The sequence below is a fragment of the Tyto alba genome, unplaced genomic scaffold (assembly GCF_018691265.1).
Source record: "Tyto alba isolate M040663 unplaced genomic scaffold, T.alba_DEE_v4.0 Super-Scaffold_1, whole genome shotgun sequence".
NCBI classification, from domain to species: Eukaryota; Metazoa; Chordata; class Aves; order Strigiformes; family Tytonidae; genus Tyto; species Tyto alba.
The window spans coordinates 14,840,218-14,862,582 of NW_024881261.1; the positions used below are offsets into that span (position 1 = coordinate 14,840,218).

General features: G+C 49.4%; 1 protein-coding gene across 4 annotated transcripts in view; it reads left to right on the forward strand.

Moving 5' to 3' along the window:
* NT5C2 (5'-nucleotidase, cytosolic II) overlaps window positions 1-19,698 on the forward strand; it is a 62,556-nt gene extending 42,858 nt beyond the window's left edge. For 3 of the 4 annotated variants that reach the window (XM_042789597.1, XM_042789587.1, XM_032988685.2), the window contains 15 exons: window positions 5,551-5,668; window positions 7,030-7,125; window positions 8,472-8,563; window positions 8,748-8,805; window positions 10,128-10,221; window positions 11,235-11,288; window positions 12,472-12,555; window positions 13,288-13,329; window positions 14,453-14,560; window positions 14,895-14,961; window positions 15,637-15,807; window positions 16,649-16,700; window positions 16,951-17,011; window positions 17,559-17,735; window positions 17,962-19,698. In XM_042789597.1, the coding sequence (XP_042645531.1) occupies window positions 5,551-5,668; window positions 7,030-7,125; window positions 8,472-8,563; window positions 8,748-8,805; window positions 10,128-10,221; window positions 11,235-11,288; window positions 12,472-12,555; window positions 13,288-13,329; window positions 14,453-14,560; window positions 14,895-14,961; window positions 15,637-15,807; window positions 16,649-16,700; window positions 16,951-17,011; window positions 17,559-17,735; window positions 17,962-18,219 (1,532 nt within the window). In that variant the 3' untranslated portion in view covers window positions 18,220-19,698. Of the gene's footprint in view, window positions 1-1,593; window positions 1,654-5,550; window positions 5,669-7,029; window positions 7,126-8,471; window positions 8,564-8,747; window positions 8,806-10,127; window positions 10,222-11,234; window positions 11,289-12,471; window positions 12,556-13,287; window positions 13,330-14,452; window positions 14,561-14,894; window positions 14,962-15,636; window positions 15,808-16,648; window positions 16,701-16,950; window positions 17,012-17,558; window positions 17,736-17,961 lie in introns of all 4 variants that reach the window. The other variant, XM_032988686.2, reaches the window with a different exon arrangement.
* Window positions 19,699-22,365: the final 2,667 nt, after the last annotated feature.

The window sequence follows — 22,365 nt, forward strand, 5'->3', positions numbered from 1 at the left end:
CCAGCTAGGAGGGAAGGCAGGCGAGGAGTTGGCTGATGGAAGGGATGAAACTCCTTCAGGAGATGCTAGGACGTCATAGGAGAGCACACTGGCAAAAGAGACTGACAGAAGGGGAAGAACTGGAGGCTGGGATAAATGAGACTTCAGGTCATCATTTAGTAGTCTTCGCCCTGCCTCTCTCCCCAGAGGAGCTACTCACTCTGTGGGCTTCTGATGTTGCTGCAGCAACCTCCTGAGCTCATCTTTCCCTTCCTAAACCAGGGTGCTGGCAATGAGGAGCTGCTTCCTCAAAGCTGCCTCAGTGGTGTAGGAAATCAGTGTGTTGTCACTGTTCTCAATTTAGGGCTTTTACCAGTTCTAAATCCATAGTGGTCAGAAATAAAAGGGTTAGGCAGGACTGACTTGGAAGCGTGCAGTTTGAGACAACAGATACATCTCACAGAAGTGACATGGCTGAAGCAGCACAAAAAGAGGTTATTGTAACTTTAGCTCCTGCTTCTTTCCTGTGATCCATGACTAGTTTGTAAGAAGCATCAACAAGCCCTGGAAGAAACCATGGTCCATCTTCAATGAGAAGCTGCCCTGCCTGAGTTTGAAATCTCTGTGTGTATGGAGGAGGAATAAGGAAAGAAATGGGCAGCCCTTGAAGGGCTTTCTCCTTCCTGCAGCTTAAACAGAGCTATCACATGCACCACAGCCTTCCCCTATTCATTTTGAAACAAAACAGACTTGAAACACTTATTTCCAGAGGAGCCTTCCAGGAGGTCTGCATACTTCTGTGGGTCCTTTTTGGAACATCATTCCAACTCATTCAGCTTTGTGTTTAGTGCAGATTGGATCTCAAAGTTATTTCTGATCACTCTGTGCATATCTGTGAGTTGCAGAATAGGTCTGATCTTTTTACTCTGTGTGCTTCCAAACCAGTGCACTGCAGTACAGTGCAGCACTATCTTCAGATTTGGTACCAGTTTATCCTTCAATGCTTTGCACATAAAAGCCCAGGTGTAAGCGTGTTGAAGTATACAACTGAATTCAGATGTGCTACATCAGACTGACCCAGTGTGCGAGGCTCTCGCTGGGAGCTTCTTCAGATGTAGGGCAAAATTCTCTTCTCAGATTCCCAGAGTAGCTCCTGACTCAATCTCCTGAGTCTCCTGTGCTGACATGTGCAGGCGTTTTATGGTGTGAAAGCAAGTGAGTGCCCTGAAAAGAGTAATCCGTCACTGACTGAGGAATGGACAATAATAGCGAAGCCCCAAAAAGAGCACGAGACCCTTTCTTGAACCAGTTGCTCTGTGTCTGAGAGAAGCTTGAAGGGTTTGTGTCACTTGGGCAATGTGCTTGTAGCCTCTTCCTCCTAGTTATCACTGAGCTGACAATCTAAGACTGCTTTGTGGATATGAGGACAGAATTTTGCCTGCAGGATGCACCATTGCCAACTGTGCCTCCTCTATAAATCAGTTTTAAGTGTGTTTGGAATAGCTGCCAGGCCGGCTTCTGAACTTACCAGAGGACAGAGCTCCAGCAGATACAGTCCCACATGGCACAGAGCTGTTGCAGTTTTAAAATCAGTCTGATTTTTTTCTTTAACAGGGGAGCCCAGTGTAACTCCGTCAAGACTGGAGTGACACTCTGAATCTGCATCTGCCTCATGTGAGTTAAAATCCTGGCAGCAGCATTTTGCATAAACTGGAGCCTCTGTAGACATCGGGGTTTTTTTGTTTTTTTTTTTTTTTTTCCTTTTCAGGAAAGCTATAAAATTGTTATTGTATGTGTCTTGGCAGCAAAGGTAAAAACAACCACACAAGTGCATGAGAATTGCATACCTTACTGCACAACCCCTGCTCATTCCAGACCGGCTTCCCTCCTAGCACATACTGTGTAAGGGACGCCCACACTCATCACAGACCTGAAGGCTTGCAACGTTCACTCCTGGGGTACTGCATTTTACCTTTCAATAGTATAATGTTAAGCCAAATGATGGTATTAAGGGGAGGCTGAAACGCTGTCAACTGGCTACTGTTTTTTTAAACCTTTGATTGTTTTCTTCTCACCCTGGTTGCATAATCTGTGAGTGTTGGGTGCCAGTTGCCTTGTACCACTGAAGCATTTGCCTGCGTTGGAACACAGACTATTAAAATAACGTGGTCCTCTGGAACTGGGAACTTGGCGTGGTGGCAGAGACATGGCCATCAAGTAGTAAGAAAGAGAAAAAAAAAATCGGAATAAGTTGTACCATTTGCTTTTGTTTTGCTGTCGTACCATGTGCATTGGGCAAGGATCATCTGAAAATGTGTTCGTGGCTCTGCTTCACCTGTCATGGAGTTGGGGATGCTTGAAGACAGGGCCCTTCTCAGCTGGGTGAAAGAGCTGCTCACTGGAGACACTGCATGGCAAATAGCTGAGTTCGTGGCATTGCCATGGCACAGAAATTATCTCCAGTTGTGGTCTCAGCAGCCAGGTCTGAATGAGGGAGATGTTCCAGGAAAGTTTAAAACTATTTTTTCATCATGCAGCTTCAGAAAAAGTATTGATTTGTCCTCTCTACTCTTTTTCCCCATGGATGCCTGAAGTAAACACGATATGAGAGCGACCAGCCCTGAGTACAATATTGAAATACATTTTTTCATCTATTAATGCATATAACTAGGGCATCTTGCCCGAATGTGCTGCCGTAGGTGCAGCAGTGTTAGCCTGTTCGTACTTGATATGAAGGAGGTGGATTGTTTGTTTGCCTGGAAGCTCATGTTACTGAAACAGGCATTCGCACAGCTTACGAGAAATGTCAGTGGGTTGTGACTTGTAACGACTGATGCAGCATGTGCTATGGTGTAGGGTGCTGTCAAGGTGGGCTCAGTGAGCTCTCAGTTTGTTCCCAGCTGTGTGTCTAATTAAAGGAAAGTTTATCTTGAACAGTAAGTATGATGGTAACTGGAGAACATTTATTGTCTGTTTCCAGGAGTCCAGTTTCCTGTGTCCCTGTTTAGTTTGTGTATCGAAGAGAAGGCTCTCATTTTCCAGATATTGTGGAGTGGTAGAAAAATAGGGAAGGGACCTGAGGCATGAATGAGCTAGTAGTTTAGTTTTATTCAAGGAGACATCAAGGAAGCAAAATCTAGAGCTTGAGAGGTAAGGGGAATAACTGCCCCCCCACCCAAGAAACGTTCAGATTAATCCTGTTACAGTACTGCCTCAACAGAGACTTGGGATGATGAAGGCTGAGGTTGATAACTGGTTTTCAGCCTTTTTCCTACTGGTGCTTCAGCTTGTTTCCATAGACTCTGAGAATAAAAAGGAGGTCTGTAATGGGAAATCTAAGACAGAGAGGCAAATACAGAAAGGAAGAAATTGAGTGAGGGCATTTTGTGAGCAGTTGGCTGCATGCCCCACCACAGCTATTCTCTGGTGGAGCATTAACAAGATGCACAGGTGATTTCACAGAAAGCCCTACAGTTTCCCTGGAAAGGTTCTGCTGGAGCTGTTGGTGAAACACTTCTGCTTGTCCAGAGGAAATGCCAATGTGCTCCTGGAGATTCTTTGTGTCTTGGCAGCATTACTGTGGTTGGTGAGTTCAGAAAGAGCAGGGTTTCCTTGGAGAAATCTTTCATTTGGAATTGGTGTTTTATGGATAAGTTGGTAACATGGTGAAATTCCCAGGAAACTAATGAGGAGGAGTACAGCAGCTTCATGGACAGGATGGGGGACCAGAGGTTGCTTCATATAACAGGGAGCTTTGCAGCACTTTCACCTTCTGAGAGTATGTGCAGGTGTTTTTCTTACCATTTTCACTGGGAAGTGCCTTTACTATCTTGCATCAGAGGAATTCCTTTTTCCAGAGATGCTCTGGTGTCACTCTCACAGTGTTTTTTGTCACCTAACTGCCTTTTGCTCCTTCCAACTGTAGCTCACTCCCCAGAATTGCCTTGTTGGTCACTGCTTTCTTCATTAGCTATAGTTTTTGACTGCTTATTCCTATCTATAGCTCAATCAACCTTTCCCTTCCTAAAGGACAGAAAAGACTATGTGCATTGTATCACGTTGAGGTTTGCCATTGGTATAATAATGCTGAAGATTTTGATAACTGTTTTATTGATTTTAGTTATCTGTTTAAGAACATTACAGATTTGCTTATTATGTTTTTAATGGTGTTAGTTTAATGGGGAAAATTAACTCCTAGGATTCTGTTAATTTTAGATTATTAAGAGACTTGGGAGCCCTCTGTCACAGTTACTGTGATCTGAGTCTTGGCCGCCTCAGTTCTTCTATAGTCCTTGCCTTTTTAGTATTTTTGTAGTATTTTATATTATTTGTTTTATCTTCTCAGATTGAGCTTCTGTATTCCACAGTATATATATGGTGGTGATTACCTGGACAGTATAGACGATGTGTATTAATATATCTTGTGAGGCCCACAGATGTGCTAGATCTCTCTCAGGAAAAGCACTTTGTCTTCTAATGAGCTTACTGTGTAACTTGCATGTTTTTATATTTTACTCAGCTAAATTTGAAATATTCAAGTGTTTGAGGCAGTCGGGCCCACTGAACCCATGGTAACCTTCATTGCAGTCAAGGGTTGTATTTGACCTTCTTACATTTTACAACCAGTTTAAGACAGCAACATGCAGAAAATGTAAACACACCATCAGAGAAACACAATAATTTCCATCTGTCATAGAAATACAAGTGATTTCCTTTTAAATGTTAATTTAATGATCTGATTAAGCTGTAACATTTCCAGTACATGGGAGGGTCATTTAGAGGAAGAAGAAGAGCCTGATGGTAGGAATGACTTGGTTGAACAAGTACATTTCTTTCACATTGAGCTAAGGTGTGTGTCACAGATGAGCAGCTCCTCTGAAATGTGAGAACAGTAAGCTTGCTTAAAAGAGTAGCATTTTTATGCACAAGGGTAATAGCTAACAGATTTTTACAGTACCATATGGTATTATTAACAAACAAATCGTATATTAACTTGACAGCTCTACCTTCAAGCTCAGTCTGCCGCAAACATAAATTCCCCTGAGATGAAATCTGTAGACAATACTAAGCTTTGGGATTGTATCCAGAGCAGTAACAGAAGCACAGCAGTGATGAATTTCAGGCTTTGTAACCATGAATACATGTGTTCCGAAAATTTATTGGTTTCTTCATCAGCTTTGTGAAAACATAGCAAACCAAAACCTGATCGGAGCAGGTGGAACAGGGAGCGTTCATGCATCTGCCTAACGGGACTGCAGGGAGAGGAGATGCAGTTTGAAATACATTTTTTTCTGATGCAGAGAGCTGTGATAGACTGATGGGTATTTCATCTGGTGCACTCTGCTGCTGAAACCTGAACTGCGGCTCCGCTCAGCTGCAGTCCTGGAGCATGAGCTAATTCCACTGTGGCTTCAGGCTGGGGGACCCAAGGCAGTGAAGGACAGGAGCGAAGAGGGAATGTGTGATGTGGAGGAGGGAGGAGGGCGAATGGGTACATTACTTTTAACTGCCTTCTTGTTTAACCCCCTAGCTGTTTTCAAATTTTCTAACTGAAATCTCATCTTGGTACAGTGTATAAATCCCCTGAATACGAATCTCTTGGATTTGACCTGACCGTAGAAAGATTAGTTTCCATTGGATACCCTCATGAGCTGCTCAATTTTGTGTATGATCCTGCATTCCCTACCAGGTAAATGACTAACAGATACCAACCCAGCCTGTTTGAGGCCTTGAATATTTGTTCTGTAAAGTTCATAGGCAACATGTGAGGCCAGGTTTTCAGAGTTGTGCCTGTGAAGCCTGTGGCTGACCACAGATCATGGGGAAGGGAGCATACCGCTCCAGTATGTGGAGGGCCCTTGCACACATGAACCTATGCCAGCAAAGAGGGAGTGTGCAAGAAAAGAGGCCTGCTGAAAACATGGTCCAAAAATAACCTGTCAAAGCAAAGACAGCAGAGACACAATTGGATTGGGAGTTAAATCAAAATCAAGGGGAGAAGGAGCCATTACCGTCCATGAGGCTGCGAGAATGTCTCAGAACATTTTGCTTTAATGAATTTGTGTCCTGGTGCACAAGACATCCTGAAAATGAAGCTGACAGTAAACAACAATAAAAGTGGGACCAGTGCAGTTCACGTGTCTAGATGAATCAAATGCCAAAAGCAAAATTAATGGTGCAGTGTTACTGAATTCCTACATTTTGTCTTTTGGTAGCAGAGGTAAAAAGGACATTGCTTGTTTTAAACAAGGCTTTTGATATAACTCCGTGCCTTTAAGTTGTTTCCACTTGTGCCTTTGCTGGATTTTGCTTGTTTGACTGCTTTGGAGCTTCTTTACAAAAGAGTAGGCCAGAGGGTCCGTTGACTTGTTCCAGTTTTCAGTCTGGCAGCCTCCTTCCTTCCCTCCTCTCAGCATGTTTTACACTGAGACTCTTGCTGGGTGTGCCTGTGCCCGTAACAGGACAGCAGCCCTTCACAAACCCATGATGAAGACTCCATTAAATCCACTGTCTTCATCCCAGGGAAGGGACAAGCTACTAGATAAGTGAGACAGAGTTTTGCTGGAGTTGGAACTGGGAATTTCCAAAGCATTTTGTGCAGTAGTTACATGCCCCATCTGGATCTGTCTGTGACAGAGCGATGAAAAAGAGGGGAGAAATTCCTTTCTCACACCTCACTCTTCCTTGCAGCCCAGCAGGGCTGTCAGGGAACCACAAACACGGGTGTCAGATTCGTGACCCTGTGGAAGAGGCCTATGTCTTCCCTGGTACATGCATAGCTAAGCCTCTACCAGGTTAAATGGTTCCATTTTCAAGTCTATGGAGAGCAGATCAGCTGTTCCTTTCACCTGGCATTGCAGGGCTCTTGTTACTCACCTGCTGCCGGGTAAAAGGGACAGTAGGGACCCCATCTGCACAACAGCAACTCTGTTCTGATGCCCCACACCAAGTGAGCAAGCTGTTCTAGAGCTGATTTGGAAAAAACTGCTATTAAAATGGTCACCGCTTAATATGCTCACTTCTTCATATCTTAAATCGCTTTCTTAACAGAGGCCTGGTGTTTGATACCCACTATGGAAACCTGTTGAAAGTTGATGCCTATGGGAACCTTCTAGTGTGTGCACATGGCTTTAATTTCCTCAGAGGGTGAGTGCTGACTCTTGGCTGTTCTTTTTGACTTAATACGTTCTTTTGTGTCACTGATCCTCGGGGCAGTCATTGTATAAGGAGTCACAGGGACTGCACTAACAGCAGATGCTGTATTGGTGTTCCTACATCTCCAGGATTGACTGGGAATGCATTGAGGGGCCCAGCCGCAGCAACAGCCCTCTATAAACAGGGTGTTTACAGAGGAAAGGTCTGTGTCAGCACAGGCACATATGTAGTGTGCTGGGAATAGATAGAAACTGTGTTGTGGAAAGGGGTTGGTGGGATAATCCAAGGTCTCTTCACCTGTCCTGTCACAGTTTAACATCAGCAGCTTGCCAGTTAAGACAAAGCCATTGTATGAGGGCTGCTGGGAACAGAGAGGACCTGTGCCCCATGGGACTGTTCACTCCACAGCCATTGCTAAGAAAGTGTGAGGGCCTGAACTGCCTTGGGGAAGGAACAAGCTTGCTCTACCCCTTTGTGTTTCTGACCTTTCAGGGTGTCAGAAGTGAGGCATCGTGTGCCATTTCTTGCAGCCTTCCCTGGCTGCTTGCGTTTCTCTTGCCCCAGAGAAGGCGCTTTGGAAGGCAGAGGGGACCACAGTGCTACCTGCCTGATGTGTCCCAGCAAATCCCTTTGTATCCCTGCTGCAAGGGTGGATGGATGGAGGGCAAGCGCAGGCCAGCTCAGGGCCCCCAAGGTCACAAGCCTTGTCATTGCAGGCCTGTAAGTCCTTGCATCAGGAAGCCAAAATTTAGAAAAAGCCCTTATATGTGCACTGAAGTTCCTTTTTGAGTTAGAGGTGATCTTTAGAAGCTCCAGAAATGAAGGAAACCAGAATAATTAAATGACTTTAGTCATTGCCACCCTGCTGATTAATTGCAGAGGGCCCCAGGCAAGCCTCCCGCAGCACAGCCCTGCACTCCCCTGCTGAAAGCTGCTCGGGGAGTGCAAAGCAACACATGGAAAGTGGGGGAAAGTTTAAGATAAGCAAACAATGAAAGTGCCGATGATTTAAGGCATCCTCATAGCCGGCGGCATGGGGCTTAAGGTCAAGTTGTGGACTCTTGACCACTCTGTTTCCCTGTGTGGGCTCTGCTCAGTTTGCTTACTCAGCAGTGAGGGCTTTGTGCCCAGCTCTGCCGGAGCCACCGCCGTGAAGGGAACGCCAGTGGATGCAGTTTTGTTCTTGCTCCACTAGTGCACGTGGGAAAGCTGGGTGTTGATTAAAGCACAACAGGCGCTAGTTAATGGACCCCACTACAGCTACATTTTGCAGGTCAGTGCATTTCATCCTCATTGTTTTTTGTGGTTTCATTCTTTTCCACCTTATCTATTCTCAGGCCTGAAACACGGGATCAATATCCAAACAAATTTATCCAGAGAGATGACACAGATAGGTTTTACATTCTGAACACGTTATTCAATCTACCAGGTGAGTCTAATGTGAGCCAACACAGGCCTGTTCATGTGCCTTTGAAGCCAGTAAAGCTTTGCTAATGTTGTAGTCTACTTACTTGTTTACTGTTTTTTTACATGAACTTTCTTCTTTTGGGCACAGGACCTAAAGTTAACTGGATGTTATCCTCGTTTTAAAATCTTGCTTTGTTTCTCTGCAGAGACCTACCTATTGGCTTGCTTAGTGGATTTCTTTACTAACTGTGACCGGTACACTAGGTATGTATTCCCTTCAGTTGAAGGTGCTGATTGATGGTACAGCAAGGTTGTTATTATAAAGAGCAGTACAGCACAGAGGAAGCTTTTCTTAATACCAGTGGAGGCTCCTCAAGTGGTTTCAGTGGGGAAAGTTCAAGCCTCCTATTCTTTTGACATTAAGAGAATTTAGTGGTGACAAGATAATCTGTGCATACAGCAGAGACTGGTTATGAGGGTTTCCTTCACAGGGTATATCAGTACCACCATACTGACTGACACTGGTATTTGGGCCACCTTCTAAGACCACACACTTATTACAAGGTGATTACAAGCACCAGAAAGCTCATTTTGAACCTGTGTCCATTGGAGCTGTGTTTGAACTGGTAAATGAATGGCTAAAACTTCCTCAGCCAGTTACCACAAGTCCGTCGTGTCATAATTGAGCATTTTGTTCATTTAAAGGTGAAATGCTCAGGCACAGTGTGGTGTAAAAGGCTGCTTGTGCAGCATGAGTATTTACCTAGCTTTCAAATAGGTATAAGCGTAGAAACAAGCTGTGGTTTGAACTGGCAAATGTGATGCTGCTGTGCTGCTGACTCATGTGAGCATGGGGTCGCCTTTGCGTATATGTGAGTTGAAGGCAAAAGTTTAATGGGATTTTACTTGGGAGCAGAGGGATTGTTTATGCTGACAACCCATCAGATGAAGTATCCTCTCTCAGGACAGGGGTGATGATTGCTCTCATAGTAAATACAGCTCGGTTTAATCCTCCTTGATTTCTTCTGGTGCAAACTCTCATGGGTGTCTCAAAGATACCTCCATAGTATCTTCTAGAGGAAATTTCTCATGTTAACTCCAGCTGTTCAACACAGAAGTAGTTCCACCTCTCAGCAGTGAGTATTACATTTAGTTGATTTCCATGGCACCCCCTTCTTTAGTGTTGGAAAGAGGGAGAAAGAGCAGCACTCTGCTTACTTTCTCAGTATCATTCATCTTTCATAAAATGTTGCAAACTGCACAGTCCTAGGTTTATTTCCTTCTTGTAATACTGTGGGGGAGAAATAAAAGTTGCAGTCACAGAAAGCTGTAGTAGTGCTATGGAGGCACAGGCCTGTATTTAGGAACTCCCATCCTAAAATTTGAAACACCTTGGGTAACATGCAGATCCTGTTAAACTCTGGTTGTAGCCTTCTTTCAAGTCTGAGCCATGGTAAGGTAGTAAATGAGAAACCATTATGGTAAGATGAAAACACAAGCTCCAAACAACATTTTGAACTGTCTCCCTCCTTGACGTGTTTCTTACCTGCCGCAACCGGCCGCTACAGTCTCTGTTCTTCTCACAGCTGTGAAACGGGGTTTAAAGATGGAGACCTCTTCATGTCCTTCAGGAGTATGTTCCAGGATGTCAGAGATGCTGTTGACTGGGTTCATTACAAGGTGATTGCGAGAACTCCTTGGGATGTCTGTAGTTGTAACTGAGTTAGAGGGGCTGGTTTGTAACTCATGAGTTAAGATGTGTTATTCCACTTTTGGGCAAGAGCCCTGCTTTGCCGCCTAGTGAGCAAATAATAAATTGCAGTTGTATGTAAGTCAAGATCTTGACTGCCCTCCTAGTACTGGAACATATCTGTCTTGGCTTCCTGTTCCTTTTTATCGTGCCCAGATTCCATTTCTGTACTGTAATTCACGGGTTTTAGAATGTGATGCCATGAGGCTATTTGCACTTACAGTCCATAACTTATACATTGTCCTAATTATTAAAACAGCATTTTACTGTAAATAGTTTACATCGGTACTATCTTATGTTGTCTGAAAAGTACCTGCATTAAACAGAAATACATCAACCCTTCTCTATTTAGAGAGGAAAGGCAGTTTATTGTTTTCACACACTTGTGCACAAATTTAGAATATAATTTTGTGAGCATTAATATCTAGTTAAAGATCTGATTTTCTTGTTCTTCCTCATTCAAGAGGTCTGTTGGGGTGGGATGGAGAACCATCACAGGAGAACTCTACTCACTGTTGTACCTGTGGTGGTCCTTTTAGCCGTGCAGAAGTCAGGAATCTATTTTTCTTTCCTTATGCAGTGTTGTGTGATACATGTTGGAGTTGGCCTTTAAGTAAAGCATTATGGTCAGTGTTGGAGACAGGTCGTTGACTGTCTTGTTTGGTATGGCAAATCTATTTTTTGTTTGTTTCTATTGTATTCCCTTCTGAAAGGGTTAAAATGCTGTTGAAGTGGATTATTTACCATGGTGAGGGAATCGATGGATCACAGAGTTTGTGATGGTCCCTGCTACTCAAAGCCTCTCATCTCTAGAGTCACTGGTTCAGATTCGCCCTGGTTTGTACTTTCACAGCATTTTAAAGTGTGAAAGTTGGCATTACTTTGATGTCTCTTACATCATAAGTTTCCATTACCTCACTGGGTTCTGTTGTTTCTATTTCAGGGATCTCTTAAGGAAAAGACCCTTGAGAACCTGGAAAAGTATGTGGTGAAAGATGTAAGTGTGAAGTTACTTTACTTGTGCTACGTGACATTCTGTACCGAGTAAGCAGGCAAGAAATAAACATGCTGATTTGCTTTACTAAATCACAAAACAGATAACGCTGTGATTTCTATTGTCATAACCAAAGACAAAGTGGAAAGTTCGGACGCAGCCTTTATTCTGAGCCAGTGATCCACGTGATTTCGTATTCACGTGCATGTTTTTTACGTAAAATATAAAAGCCAGAGGAACTGTTATCACGGGACACAGGTGAATATGCTAGCAAGGCTCATGTTCTTTCTTTTGGTGGTGAACGCAGCAGCGTTCCCTGCCCACGTTTTCTCTGCCCAAGCAGACTTCTTTTTAAAAAGCAACAGATGAGCATCTTTTTAGACAGAAGTGTTCCTTAGCCATCCAACAAAAAAGTTACATGTGTTTAACGATGAGGGACTGAGGGAAAGGTCCTGAAAGACTCACCAATGTGCAGTCTCTCTTGATAGCCCCAAAATGTCTGTTTAGCACGTCTAATTGAGTAAGCTCTAGTGGTTCCCTTATTGCTACCCTCCTTATAGTGTGCAAGGCCCCTCTGGACCACTTACAGTATAATTAGCTCTTTAGAGATGAGCTCTGTGGTAGAGCATTACTTTAAAGCAGTTAACCTTGTTTCTAGTTACATGCCTGCAGAATTCTTAAGAAACTGTTTGCTGAGGTAATCAGCTACTCTGGCAATGGACTGAGATTTATGATTCAATAAAAATAGCCCCAGGAATAAATTCTCCCTAATTTGAGGTTGGAATTATAATGCGTTCCAACTTGTGGCTCGTGTGAGCTCAGATTTCACCTGCCTCTGGGCCCATTTCGGGAATGGACTTGGAGCTGGAGGAGCTACCCCAGCATGCCTGGCACGGAGCAGATCGGTGGGAGCAGCACAGGGTGCCTGGCACTGTGGTTGGCAAAGGCACTGCAGCCCTGCTGAGCCCTTCCTCCTCGCCTTCTTCCCCTGGGCTGTGCTCTGGAGGGGTGTTATGTGGACAGACCAGCAGCTTTCCTGGCTCTGGCCAATGCAAAACACGTGAGTTTGCTTGCTCCACGGTTTGACTTGCTTTGTTTTGTCTGGTGGGATCATAGTTGAGAGTGTTTTGCCCTTGATGAATCTCTGGAACTTTTGTGTGTGACTCGTATGTCCCTTGGCTTTCAGGGGAAGCTGCCACTGCTGCTCAGCCGCATGAATGAAGTTGGGAAGGTGTTTCTTGTCACAAACAGTGACTATAAATACACCGACGTAAGTGCTGCTTGAATTGTTGTGTTGGTATATAATGGAATAAGCAAAAGCCAGCCATTTGTTTGTATGGATTTTGGTAGGACAGCATCTGGTGGAGAATCGGGTGTTTTCTAAGCTAGGTGTAGGATGGTTTAGTGGCAAATGCAGTTTAGGTCTTGAGTCATCTTTTGTAGTCCTGGTTCTGCTACTGACCTAGTATGGGCCTGGCTTAAGTCCCTCTGTGCCTCACTCAGTTCCTCAGCGATTAAAAGACTGAAAGAGAAAGTAATACTCATTTTAAATTTCATCAGCCTTTAAAATGCAAAACTTCTCTTTCAAGTGAGATAGTCTGAATACAGACAGGTCACCAAAGCCATGGTCCTGGGGAGGTCTAAGAGCCAGAAAGGGCTGTCTGCTGGGCTGTAGGAATAAGCATGGTTACTTCAACTCCAGGTAAATGTCAGGATGTTGCAACACTGCTAATCCAAAGATCTATATGTCATTTTAAAGCATTGCAAGATATGCTTGAAGCAGTGTGCAGATTTCTGAGGCAGGTGTGTTCTTTGATTATAAAAATTACCAGTTTAATTCCTGTCATTTTAAATTCCATCCCTTCATTTTGTTGCCAAATCTTATGCTGACTTCTGTGTAAATCCTGAAAATAAAGTTCTGTAACCTGAAAAGATAAAAGCGGAAAAGTATGCCACAAATGTATGTTTAAAAACGCATCTTTGAATACTTTCTGTCTTTCAGAAAATTATGACTTACTTGTTTGACTTTCCACACGGACCAAAGGTATGTGATTTCTACACCGCGGTTCCAATAGAAACTGATGTGCCTAATTATCTGTGTAGCTGGAAAGCATTTTAATCCTGCTTCATCGGCTGCATGGGATTAGTTGCTTTAATCTGGTTAAAATACGCTTGCTGTTTTGTGTCCTATTTGAATGGGATCAAAGCAAATACAATATAACAAAGAGAAAAGAGGCATCATCTGGTCTCAAACAATAATCTGTGTTAATGATAACATTATTTTAGTGATAACACATTTTAACTGTGGCATTTTGCAGCCAGGTTTCTTAGAAGTCTTGCACAATGTTTCAGATGTTGTTAAAAAAACTTTGATGGAAAGGAAAGAGTTTTATAAAACAGCTGATTGTGCCTTGACTATGGTAACTCCAAAAGATTTAGTCATGCTTTTTCTGGTTTTCTGAGGTCAAAACTCAGCCCTGCAACTTCTGGAGAGAGGCTTATGAGCTGAATTTATACTCCTTTCTCAGTCTCCCAGCGGGAGGCTATCTAATGCTCAAAAGATGTGTTTTCGCACTCTGCTCTAAAGGTAGAAGTTGGCCAAGGGAGAAGTTTTCAGAACATGGAGAATCACCACAACTGATAGCTCAAAAAACTCCTTGCTGTGGTCTTGATCTCAGGAAGAGTGGAAGTGTGGAGCAGAAAGGGCTCATGAATGCCCAGCGTCCTTCAGGCAGGGTCGTGATTTAAAGCCATGCTCTGTGGAATCCAGGCATTTTCCCACTCTTAGCAAATGTACCAGCATGGCCTTGTAAGGCTGAAGCCGTTGAAGTTACATGTGTCTGGATCCACGCAGGGTGTCACCTTCAGAAATAGTGGCAGCAGTGTCATTTACAGCATCTCTTCACGTGGCAGCTGTGCTGCGACACGGGTGTTCAGTGCAGTTCTCCTGTCTCACAGCGCATCCTCAGCCCTTGCTGGGTTGGGGTGGGCTCGCCGCAGAAGGGGAGGGCTTTAGGAGGTGGGGCTGGCAGCTCAGCATCGAGCTTGGGGATTCTGATGGACCAGCAGTGTCACGAGGTTGTGGCTGTGGCCAGTGACACTCCGGTTAAATTCCCTGTGGTTGATTGTGTTGTGCCTGATTCTGGGGTTTGGGTTTGCCTTTGCAGCCTGGGAGTGCCCATCGGCCATGGCAATCCTACTTCGACCTGATCCTGGTGGATGCACGAAAACCCCTTTTCTTTGGGGAAGGCACCGTGCTGCGGCAGGTGGACACGGTGAGTGGCTATGGAGGGTACCTCTACGGCTGGAAGGGCTCGTGCACCTCCCGTGTGACGTTTCCTAGTGACAACAGGCAGGACCTGCCCTAGAGATGGTGGGCTGGCTTCTCCTCTTAGTGCTTCCCGAGCAACCCCGTCACCTGGGGCAGGGCAGAGCTCGAGGCTTTGCTGGCTTCCCTAACGTACTGCGGGTGGCAATAGGAAAGAATCTGGAAAGCCACCTCTAGGCTGCCCGGGAGTGAGAGAGAGAGACCAAGAGTGAAGTATGGGTAGGACAGAAAAGATCCAGACCATCAGCTGTACTGTACTAACACAGTGTCTCCTTCCACAGGTGACTGGGAAGCTGAAGATTGGTACCTACACTGGCCCACTGCAGCACGGCATCGTGTACTCAGGAGGTGAGGCAAGAACCCTTCTTGTCCTGCGGAGTGGCTTTGATGTGCCCTCGTGGCCTTCAGCCACTCCGGGTGTGAGAGGACTTGCACCAGGCAGGGTTGTGTTTCACAAAGTGCGTTGTGCTGTGCCCTCTGCCCTCTGCACCAGAAGCTCTCTGTCATCACTGCTGCCCAGTGCAGGGAAGAAATGGACCTGTTCCTCCTCAAATGCCCTTTTTTCTACCTGCCAGGGAGGGTTTGGGAAATGCCACGGCAGGGCTTGTGGTGGAAGGAGAGCTTCAGCTGGCCCAGCGCAGCGTTCCCAGCTGTACTTACGGTGCTGCTACCAGTGTGACCACACTTGGAGGGTCCTCTAAGCCCGGGAAGGGCGGCTGGCGGATCTCCGGGGCGGTCTGTGACGCTCAGGGCTCCATTACTCTCCCGTGGGGTGGGAGGCAGTATGGTCCCTCTGCTGCTGCCATTCATGCGGGGGTGTGCATGGGCAAAGCTGCCCCTAGGTGAACTCCCAGGTGGGTGGGCAGTGCCCCGCGTTGCCGTGGCCAAGCAGGGGTGCTGCGTTTAGCAGCGGAGGTTTCTGGGAGGAAGATGCACCTGCTCTGTCCCTAACTTCGGCCCTCTGAAATGAGCCACGCGTTTCCTTTTGGCTCCCTGTTCTGAACCATGCCATTCTTCTTGCAGGCTCCTCGGACACAGTCTGTGACCTGCTGGGGGCCAAAGGGAAGGATATCTTGTACATTGGAGACCATATCTTTGGAGACATCCTCAAATCCAAGAAGCGCCAGGGCTGGAGGACCTTCCTGGTGATCCCCGAGCTGGCGCAGGAGCTGCATGTCTGGACAGACAAAAGTGGTCAGCAGCCGGGCAAACCCCAGGCCAGGCTTTGCTCTTGTTTGCCTGGCGCTGCACCCCTGAGATTGCCAGGGCATAGGGGTGCAGGGGAGAGATCACCCTGGCTTGCTGCTTATCCTTTCAGCCCTTGTTCCCTGGGTCTGGGTGTTGGGGACAGCTCACTGTGGGCTGGCCACGGCATTCCAGGCCTTTCCTGTGCTCTTTCCCAGGCTGCTGGCCTGCGATCAGCCAAGCGCTGACTTGGCCAGGGGAGAAGCTGCAGCTGGGTGGGGTTGAGTTGTTCCACACCCATAACCCTGCCCCCAAAACTCCTCTCCCTCTGCCTGTATGGAGCTATAGATTCTTTGGTAAAAAGTATCTGACAGGACACCCTGTAATGCCTGAGCCATGACTGCTCTCCCATCTGCAGGGAGTCCCTGCTCACCAGCCGCTTCTTCCTCCTTCCTCCCGCTCCCTCTGCTGCTCTGCTGCCAAAGTGCTGTGTGTTTCTCATCCTCCAGCGCTACTGCTTTTCTCCCAGGTTTGCCCTTTGGTGTGTAAATAGGTCTGGGGGTTATGCAAGTTGCCCCGTGGCTGGTTGGAATGTTTTGGTGAGGGTTGTGTAGGTTCGGCCTCAAAAACAAAAGGGGTGACCAGAAAGCAAGCCCAAAGCCCTGGGGGTGGCAGGGAGCAGGGTGGAGCCCGCTCCCTGCCCAGAGGCAGTGAGTCCCTGTGCTCCGTGATGCAGTGTCCCTCCACCGCCACGCGAGGGGAGCGGGCAGGATGGTGGGTGTGCTTTCAGCCCTTTTCATTTCAACAGTTTAAATTTACCTTTTCCCCTTTTCTTTTCTGGGTGCTCCAGCCCTTTTTGAAGAGCTGCAGAGTCTGGACATCTTCTTGGCCGAACTATACAAGTGAGTGTTCAAACGGTGACAACTTTCCTGCTGCCTCTCCCCAGCCTAGCGACAGCTAACGAGCGGCTCTGACGAAACCTTGGGGTTGGGTTAGCGGCACTGCTGCCGGAGTTTTGACTCAGGCCTGGGCTCTGCCCACGAGACCAACCTTCCCCTCCAGACCAGCCTCCCTCCCCTGAGCCCCCATCCCACAGCATCTGGTTCTGAAAGGCTTTTCACACCGTGTATTTGCCTTCTCGCCTGTAACTAGGCATCTGGACAGTAGCAGCAATGAACGCCCTGACATCAGCTCCATCCAGAGACGCATTAAGGTACTCAACCATAAAAATCCCTTTTCATCCTTTTGGATCCTCAAGGGCTTGACAACCCAACCCCACTGCTCAGCCCTGAAATGCTTTGCTCCGCCTTCGGGTAGGCACGGCAGGCTTGGCAAAGCCATCCTGTCTGCGGACGCAAACGAAGGAGCTTCTCAGCTCACTGGTGTCACTGGCACTCCTGAAGGGCAGCCTGGTCTGGAGTGGGGTCTCCCTCCTCCCGCACACAGCGGCACCGGCTGACGGTGCTCACGGCTGCGGAACGGGGCGCTGGTGCACACGGAGCGGGGAGGGGCTGTGTCGCCTGGTTCAGGCAGCCCTGGGGTGCCAGCCCGGGGCGGGTGCTGGCCCTGAGCCCGCTGCTGCCCCCCCCGCCGTTAGCTGGGACTCGGCCGCGCTGGGGGACGCGAGCACCGGAAGCCTCGCTGGGGATCCCTGCGGATCTCGCGTAGCCCCCAGCCCTCACTGCGCTCCACTCCAGCGTTGTCGTGGCTCCGCGCTGCTGCCGGCCCGGCCCGGGATCTAACCTGCCCTTCGCTTGTAGAAAGTGACCCACGACATGGACATGTGCTACGGGATGATGGGGAGCCTCTTCCGCAGCGGCTCTCGGCAGACCCTGTTTGCCAGCCAGGTGATGCGCTACGCCGATCTCTATGCAGCCTCCTTCATCAACCTCCTCTACTACCCCTTCAGCTACCTCTTCAGAGCCGCCCACGTCCTGGTGAGCTGTGGGCCGCGGGGAGGTGGGCAGGGGTCCCAGAGGTGCCTGCGCGTGTGTTCCTTAACGCTTCCACGAGCCGCAAGCACCGGGAGCGGCAGCTCAGAGGGTTGGGTGGCATCTGATGGGCCGAAGGGTCACGTTCTGGGGTTTGACGCCCGTCTGTCTCAGGGAGATACCCTGGGACTGGGACACCCCTTGCCACCTCCTCTCTCTCTTACATGTGCAGATGCCACACGAGTCCACGGTAGAGCACACGCACGTCGACATCAACGAGAAGGAGTCGCCAATGGCCACGCGTAATCGCACCTCAGTGGATTTTAAAGATTCTGACTACAAGCGGCATCAGCTGACCCGCTCCATCAGCGAGATCAAACCGCCCAACCTCTTCCCCCAGGCACCTCAGGAAATCACACACTGTCATGATGAAGATGACGATGAGGAAGAGGAAGAGGAGGAAGAAGAGGAGGAAGAGGAAGAGGAGTAAGAAGGAAAAAGTAAAGCATCTCTGAAGACAAACCGTGACTCTAGCAATGATCAGGAGCGGATTCCTTTGTTGGGGCCCTTGGGGTGATGGGTTGGGGGGGGTGTGATTCTTGCAAAGGCACATTTTGAAAGTGTCCAGAAACTTTTAACAAATTAACACTAATTAGGAGGAGACCCTTGTTTTCAGTTTTGCAGACGGTTCAAAAAGCTGATGGATTCTGCCTGGGTGGTGCATTCAGATTGGACTGCCCACCCGTGCTGTCATGCTGCTCCCATTACATTTAGGGATGCTGCATGTTTCTCCCTTTTCCGTGATGTGTTTCATCTGATTTTCATTTGTACGGTGTCCTGTGAACGGTTTTTGCCATTTGTTACATTCACTGTGGAGAAGGAAGGGATGTGCTGGGCCCTGCAGGAGACAAAATGATCCAAATCCTCCCGCTCGTTAAGTTGCTGCCCTTAACCCTCTGCTTCTGGGTTACGAAATCCCCCCTCCCCGTGTTAGCCAGGGTGCTGCTGTGCCTTCCAGCACTCGGTTTACCCTCTGCTTAGCGTGAGTTTCTCAGTGTAAGTGGTTGGGTCCCTCCGGCCGTCACGGATGGCGGTGGGATTCCAGCTCTTGCATAGCTGCAGCTGTACACGTTTCGGCTTGTAGACGCTTGTTATCCCCTCCCAATGTTTCAAAGCTCTTTCATCAGCAGCACGTGATGCATGATTCCCAATACATTTCCCAAGCAGCTGAGCCACACACTGTGTTCTCAACTCCTGTAGTTTCAGCAGTAACTACTAACCCAGGAGCTTGAAGCTACCGCTTTAGCATTACGTTAGTGCCTATTACTGACCTTTCTGTCTGCTCAGCTTTAAGAAAGTGAAGCATCTCAAAGACAAACCCAGCCACCTCCTGGCGTGAAGGGGCCTGTGGCCCACGCGTGCCCCCCCGAAGCTGGGAGCCGGCACGTCCCCCAGGACCAGCCCCACGGTGGGAGCCGGGGAGCTCCAGTCCGGCCGGCAGCTGCCCTTGGCCTTGGCCTGGCACGGAGTGAGCGGAGCCTCGGCCTCGGCCGTGGTGGGCAAGGCTGCGTCCCCGGCCAAGGAGGGCGATGGCTGCAGGCTGCCGGGCGGGGACTGGGGGTGCCCCGTGGGGATGGGTGAGTGGTCCTTGTGCCTGAGAGCCAGCCCAGGGAAGGTGCGGGGCCGGCGTGCAGCTGGGCAGCAGTGCCCTAAGGTTTTCCTCTGTGTCATGGGTGCAGCCTCCCTTACTCCAGCCTCTGCCGTTCGCTGTGAAGGGATTACAACAAGGGCCCTCTTGTAACAAATTCGACTGTTGTTTCAGTACCATAAACTCATTTAATTTTTTTTTTTTTTCCATTTTAAAGTACCTTAGGAGAAAATAAAAAACCACACCACCACCATCTGAGCAGGAAATGCTGCTGCTATAGTGGCATTTGTTCAAGTCAATAAATGATGATGTTTCTAAGAATGCCTGGTGCTTTGTGTCGTGTCACTGAGATGATGAGGGCTGTGCTGGAGGTGTCAGGGAGAGCTGGGACTGCTCTGGGGAGTGGGGGTCCTGCTGGGACGGGCGGCTGAGGAGAGGGAAAGCATCCCCAGGAGTGGGTTGTGTGAAGCACTGCTGTAGATTTGGCTTTAAGGGCCTGTCTGGTCCCCTGTAGGCAAGGACAGAGAAACATTCTGGCCTGGATTCAGAGCGTGAGGAGCGGCTTTTCCATAGTGGGAAGGGCAACACCCTCATGCTGCCACTGCCGCCAACACTGCGCCTTCCCAGGGCCACTCCCCACCGTGCACGACCCACGGCACTGACGGCACGGCCCGCGCTCAGCACAAGCTGCAAACCTGGCTAAACAGAGACAAATTCCCTGGGGAAGGCCAGTGCGGCCACGACGACAGCACGGGGCTGGCCTAGCCAAGGGCTGCGCGTACCCTGCGCCCAGCCGAGACGGGGACAGGCCTGGGGCCAGCACCGCCACACTGCTCAGCCCTCGCCTGCCAGCAAACCCCTCGCGGCAGCCACACCAGGCCAGCTGAGGCCCCGCCAGCAGCGCCACCACAGCAGGAGAGTCAGTGCCCAGGGCCCGACGTGCCAAACTGAAAAGCAACACTAAATGGCTGCAGATGGTGGCCAACAAGCAACAGCCGACACTTCAGGGATTGCGGAAAGCCCCAAACCCAGCACTGTGTCCCTGACCCCTTGATTCTGGGGTCTGGAGAGATGCTAACATACCCGTGGTGAAGTCAGCTGCAGGAAAGGTTTGAGGGAGCTGTTCCCGAGCCCTTTCACTAAAGGCCATGCTGGGCTTTGCTATGTTTAAACCTCATTTCTCCAAGTATAGCCACTTGAATTTTTTAAGCTTTAGCTCAGCAGCTGGGGAGGGCGTGTGGCTGCAGGAAGGGAGGTCTGGGGAGCTCCGTGCATTCCTCCTTCCTAACCAGTCACCACAAATAGCTCACTCCCAGCCCAGGGCTATTTCTGACTGTGATGGGGAGAAGAGCCTTGAAGACTGGAGCAATGGAAAGTATTTGACCCTCACTTGACGGTGGGAAAGCGGTGGGCAGAGCCTGACGGACACAGGTACTGCCCGGCCTTCTGCCACCCTGCCCATCCTGTGCTGGCACCACAGGGGTGCTGCAGCAAGAACCCACCGAGCAAGAGCCAGGGTGAAGCCTCTTGCCCCAGCTGGCACAGGGGACATGCCCACAGCCCGGTTTGCTAGCCCACACCTCTGGCAGGTGCCCAGGAAGCTGCTGGCCTGGCAGTACCTGAGCCCGCACGAAAATTTGGCCTGAGCCGCAGCTGCTGCGAGGCTCCTGCCGCTCTCCCAGCAGCCTGCTCCCCTGCCCCAAGTGACGGGCACGCTGCTGCCCTCCGGCACCAGCCCCTCCTGCAGGGCAAGCGCTGGGGACAGACCTCAGCCACCGCCCTGAGCTCTCAGCGAACTGATTTCTGATTTACCCCTTTCTCCAACACCACATGCCCACCCCCACTGCCTGCGGAGGCAGAAGGGGGCTCACAGTGGCTGGACTGAGCAAACTCTACCATGGACAGGAGCTTGAGGCTCACCCTGCCCTCGGCCACAGCCCTGCACCTGTTCCGCGTTGAGCAGTGCCAGCAAGTTGCTCACTAGGTCAAAGTACCTAGGGGTGCTCCCAGCTCCTCTCCCTTTACACCGTCTCCACTCTCAGCTGAGATTCCCACTGCAGCTGATGCACAAACCCAGTGTCCAGGTCCGCCTAACCACAACACAGGATGCAAAACCCTGTGCCCACCCCCGAGCAGCAGCCATTGCACCCTTGACACCTGAAACTCTGGCCACCAGCAGGGTACCTCAGCAAGGCAATTTAAGTGCAGAGCCACCAGCCCTCCCTGGCCCTGCACAAGGGTGCCCACCTCCAGCAGAAGGGCCCTGGGGCCCGCTGGGCTGCAGAGCGTGCGGCAGGCACAGGGCTGGTGCAGGGGCTGGCCAGGCACCCAGAGCAATGCAGCAGCAGCGTAGCGGGGGGGGCAAACAATTTACCAGGACTTAACAACCCGTCGGTACAAAAGGTGACCTTGAGCACGACTCACATGGTACATGAGAACTGACCTTGAGCGTTGGGGGTCCCATCCAGGCCCCGCAGGGAGGGCGACGCGCAGCCTGGGTGCTGCTGGAGCTTTGGGGATGCAGAGCCCCCCGGGTGCAGCTGCCGCCGATTCGGGGCTGCTCCTGCCCCGCTGCCACAGTGCGGCCTGGGCCCGGGCAGCCAGCACCCACCCCGCCTCCCGGCAGGGACCCGGCCTCTCGCACCCTCCCTCTCCCTTCCCCTCGGTACTCACTGCCAGAGCCAGCCCCAAAGTCTGCCTTCACATTAATGCTACTTAACACCCCGCTTTCAGCATCCCACCATCCTCCACCCAGTGCCAGGGACAGGCACAGAGTCCTTGCAGGACCTGCCCCTCTCCCCGTCCTGCTGATGCGATGTCGGGGAGCGAGGCCCAGGGGGATGGGGCCGCCCTGCAGCACAGGGACAGGGACAGAGGCTGCACTGGGTGCAGCAAAACCCCACACAAGGCTTCAGCAGATGCTGCCCACCTCGCTAACCCCGGGCGTAGCAGCTCAAGAGCTGAGCGAGAAAGCAAGCCCAGTGGAGG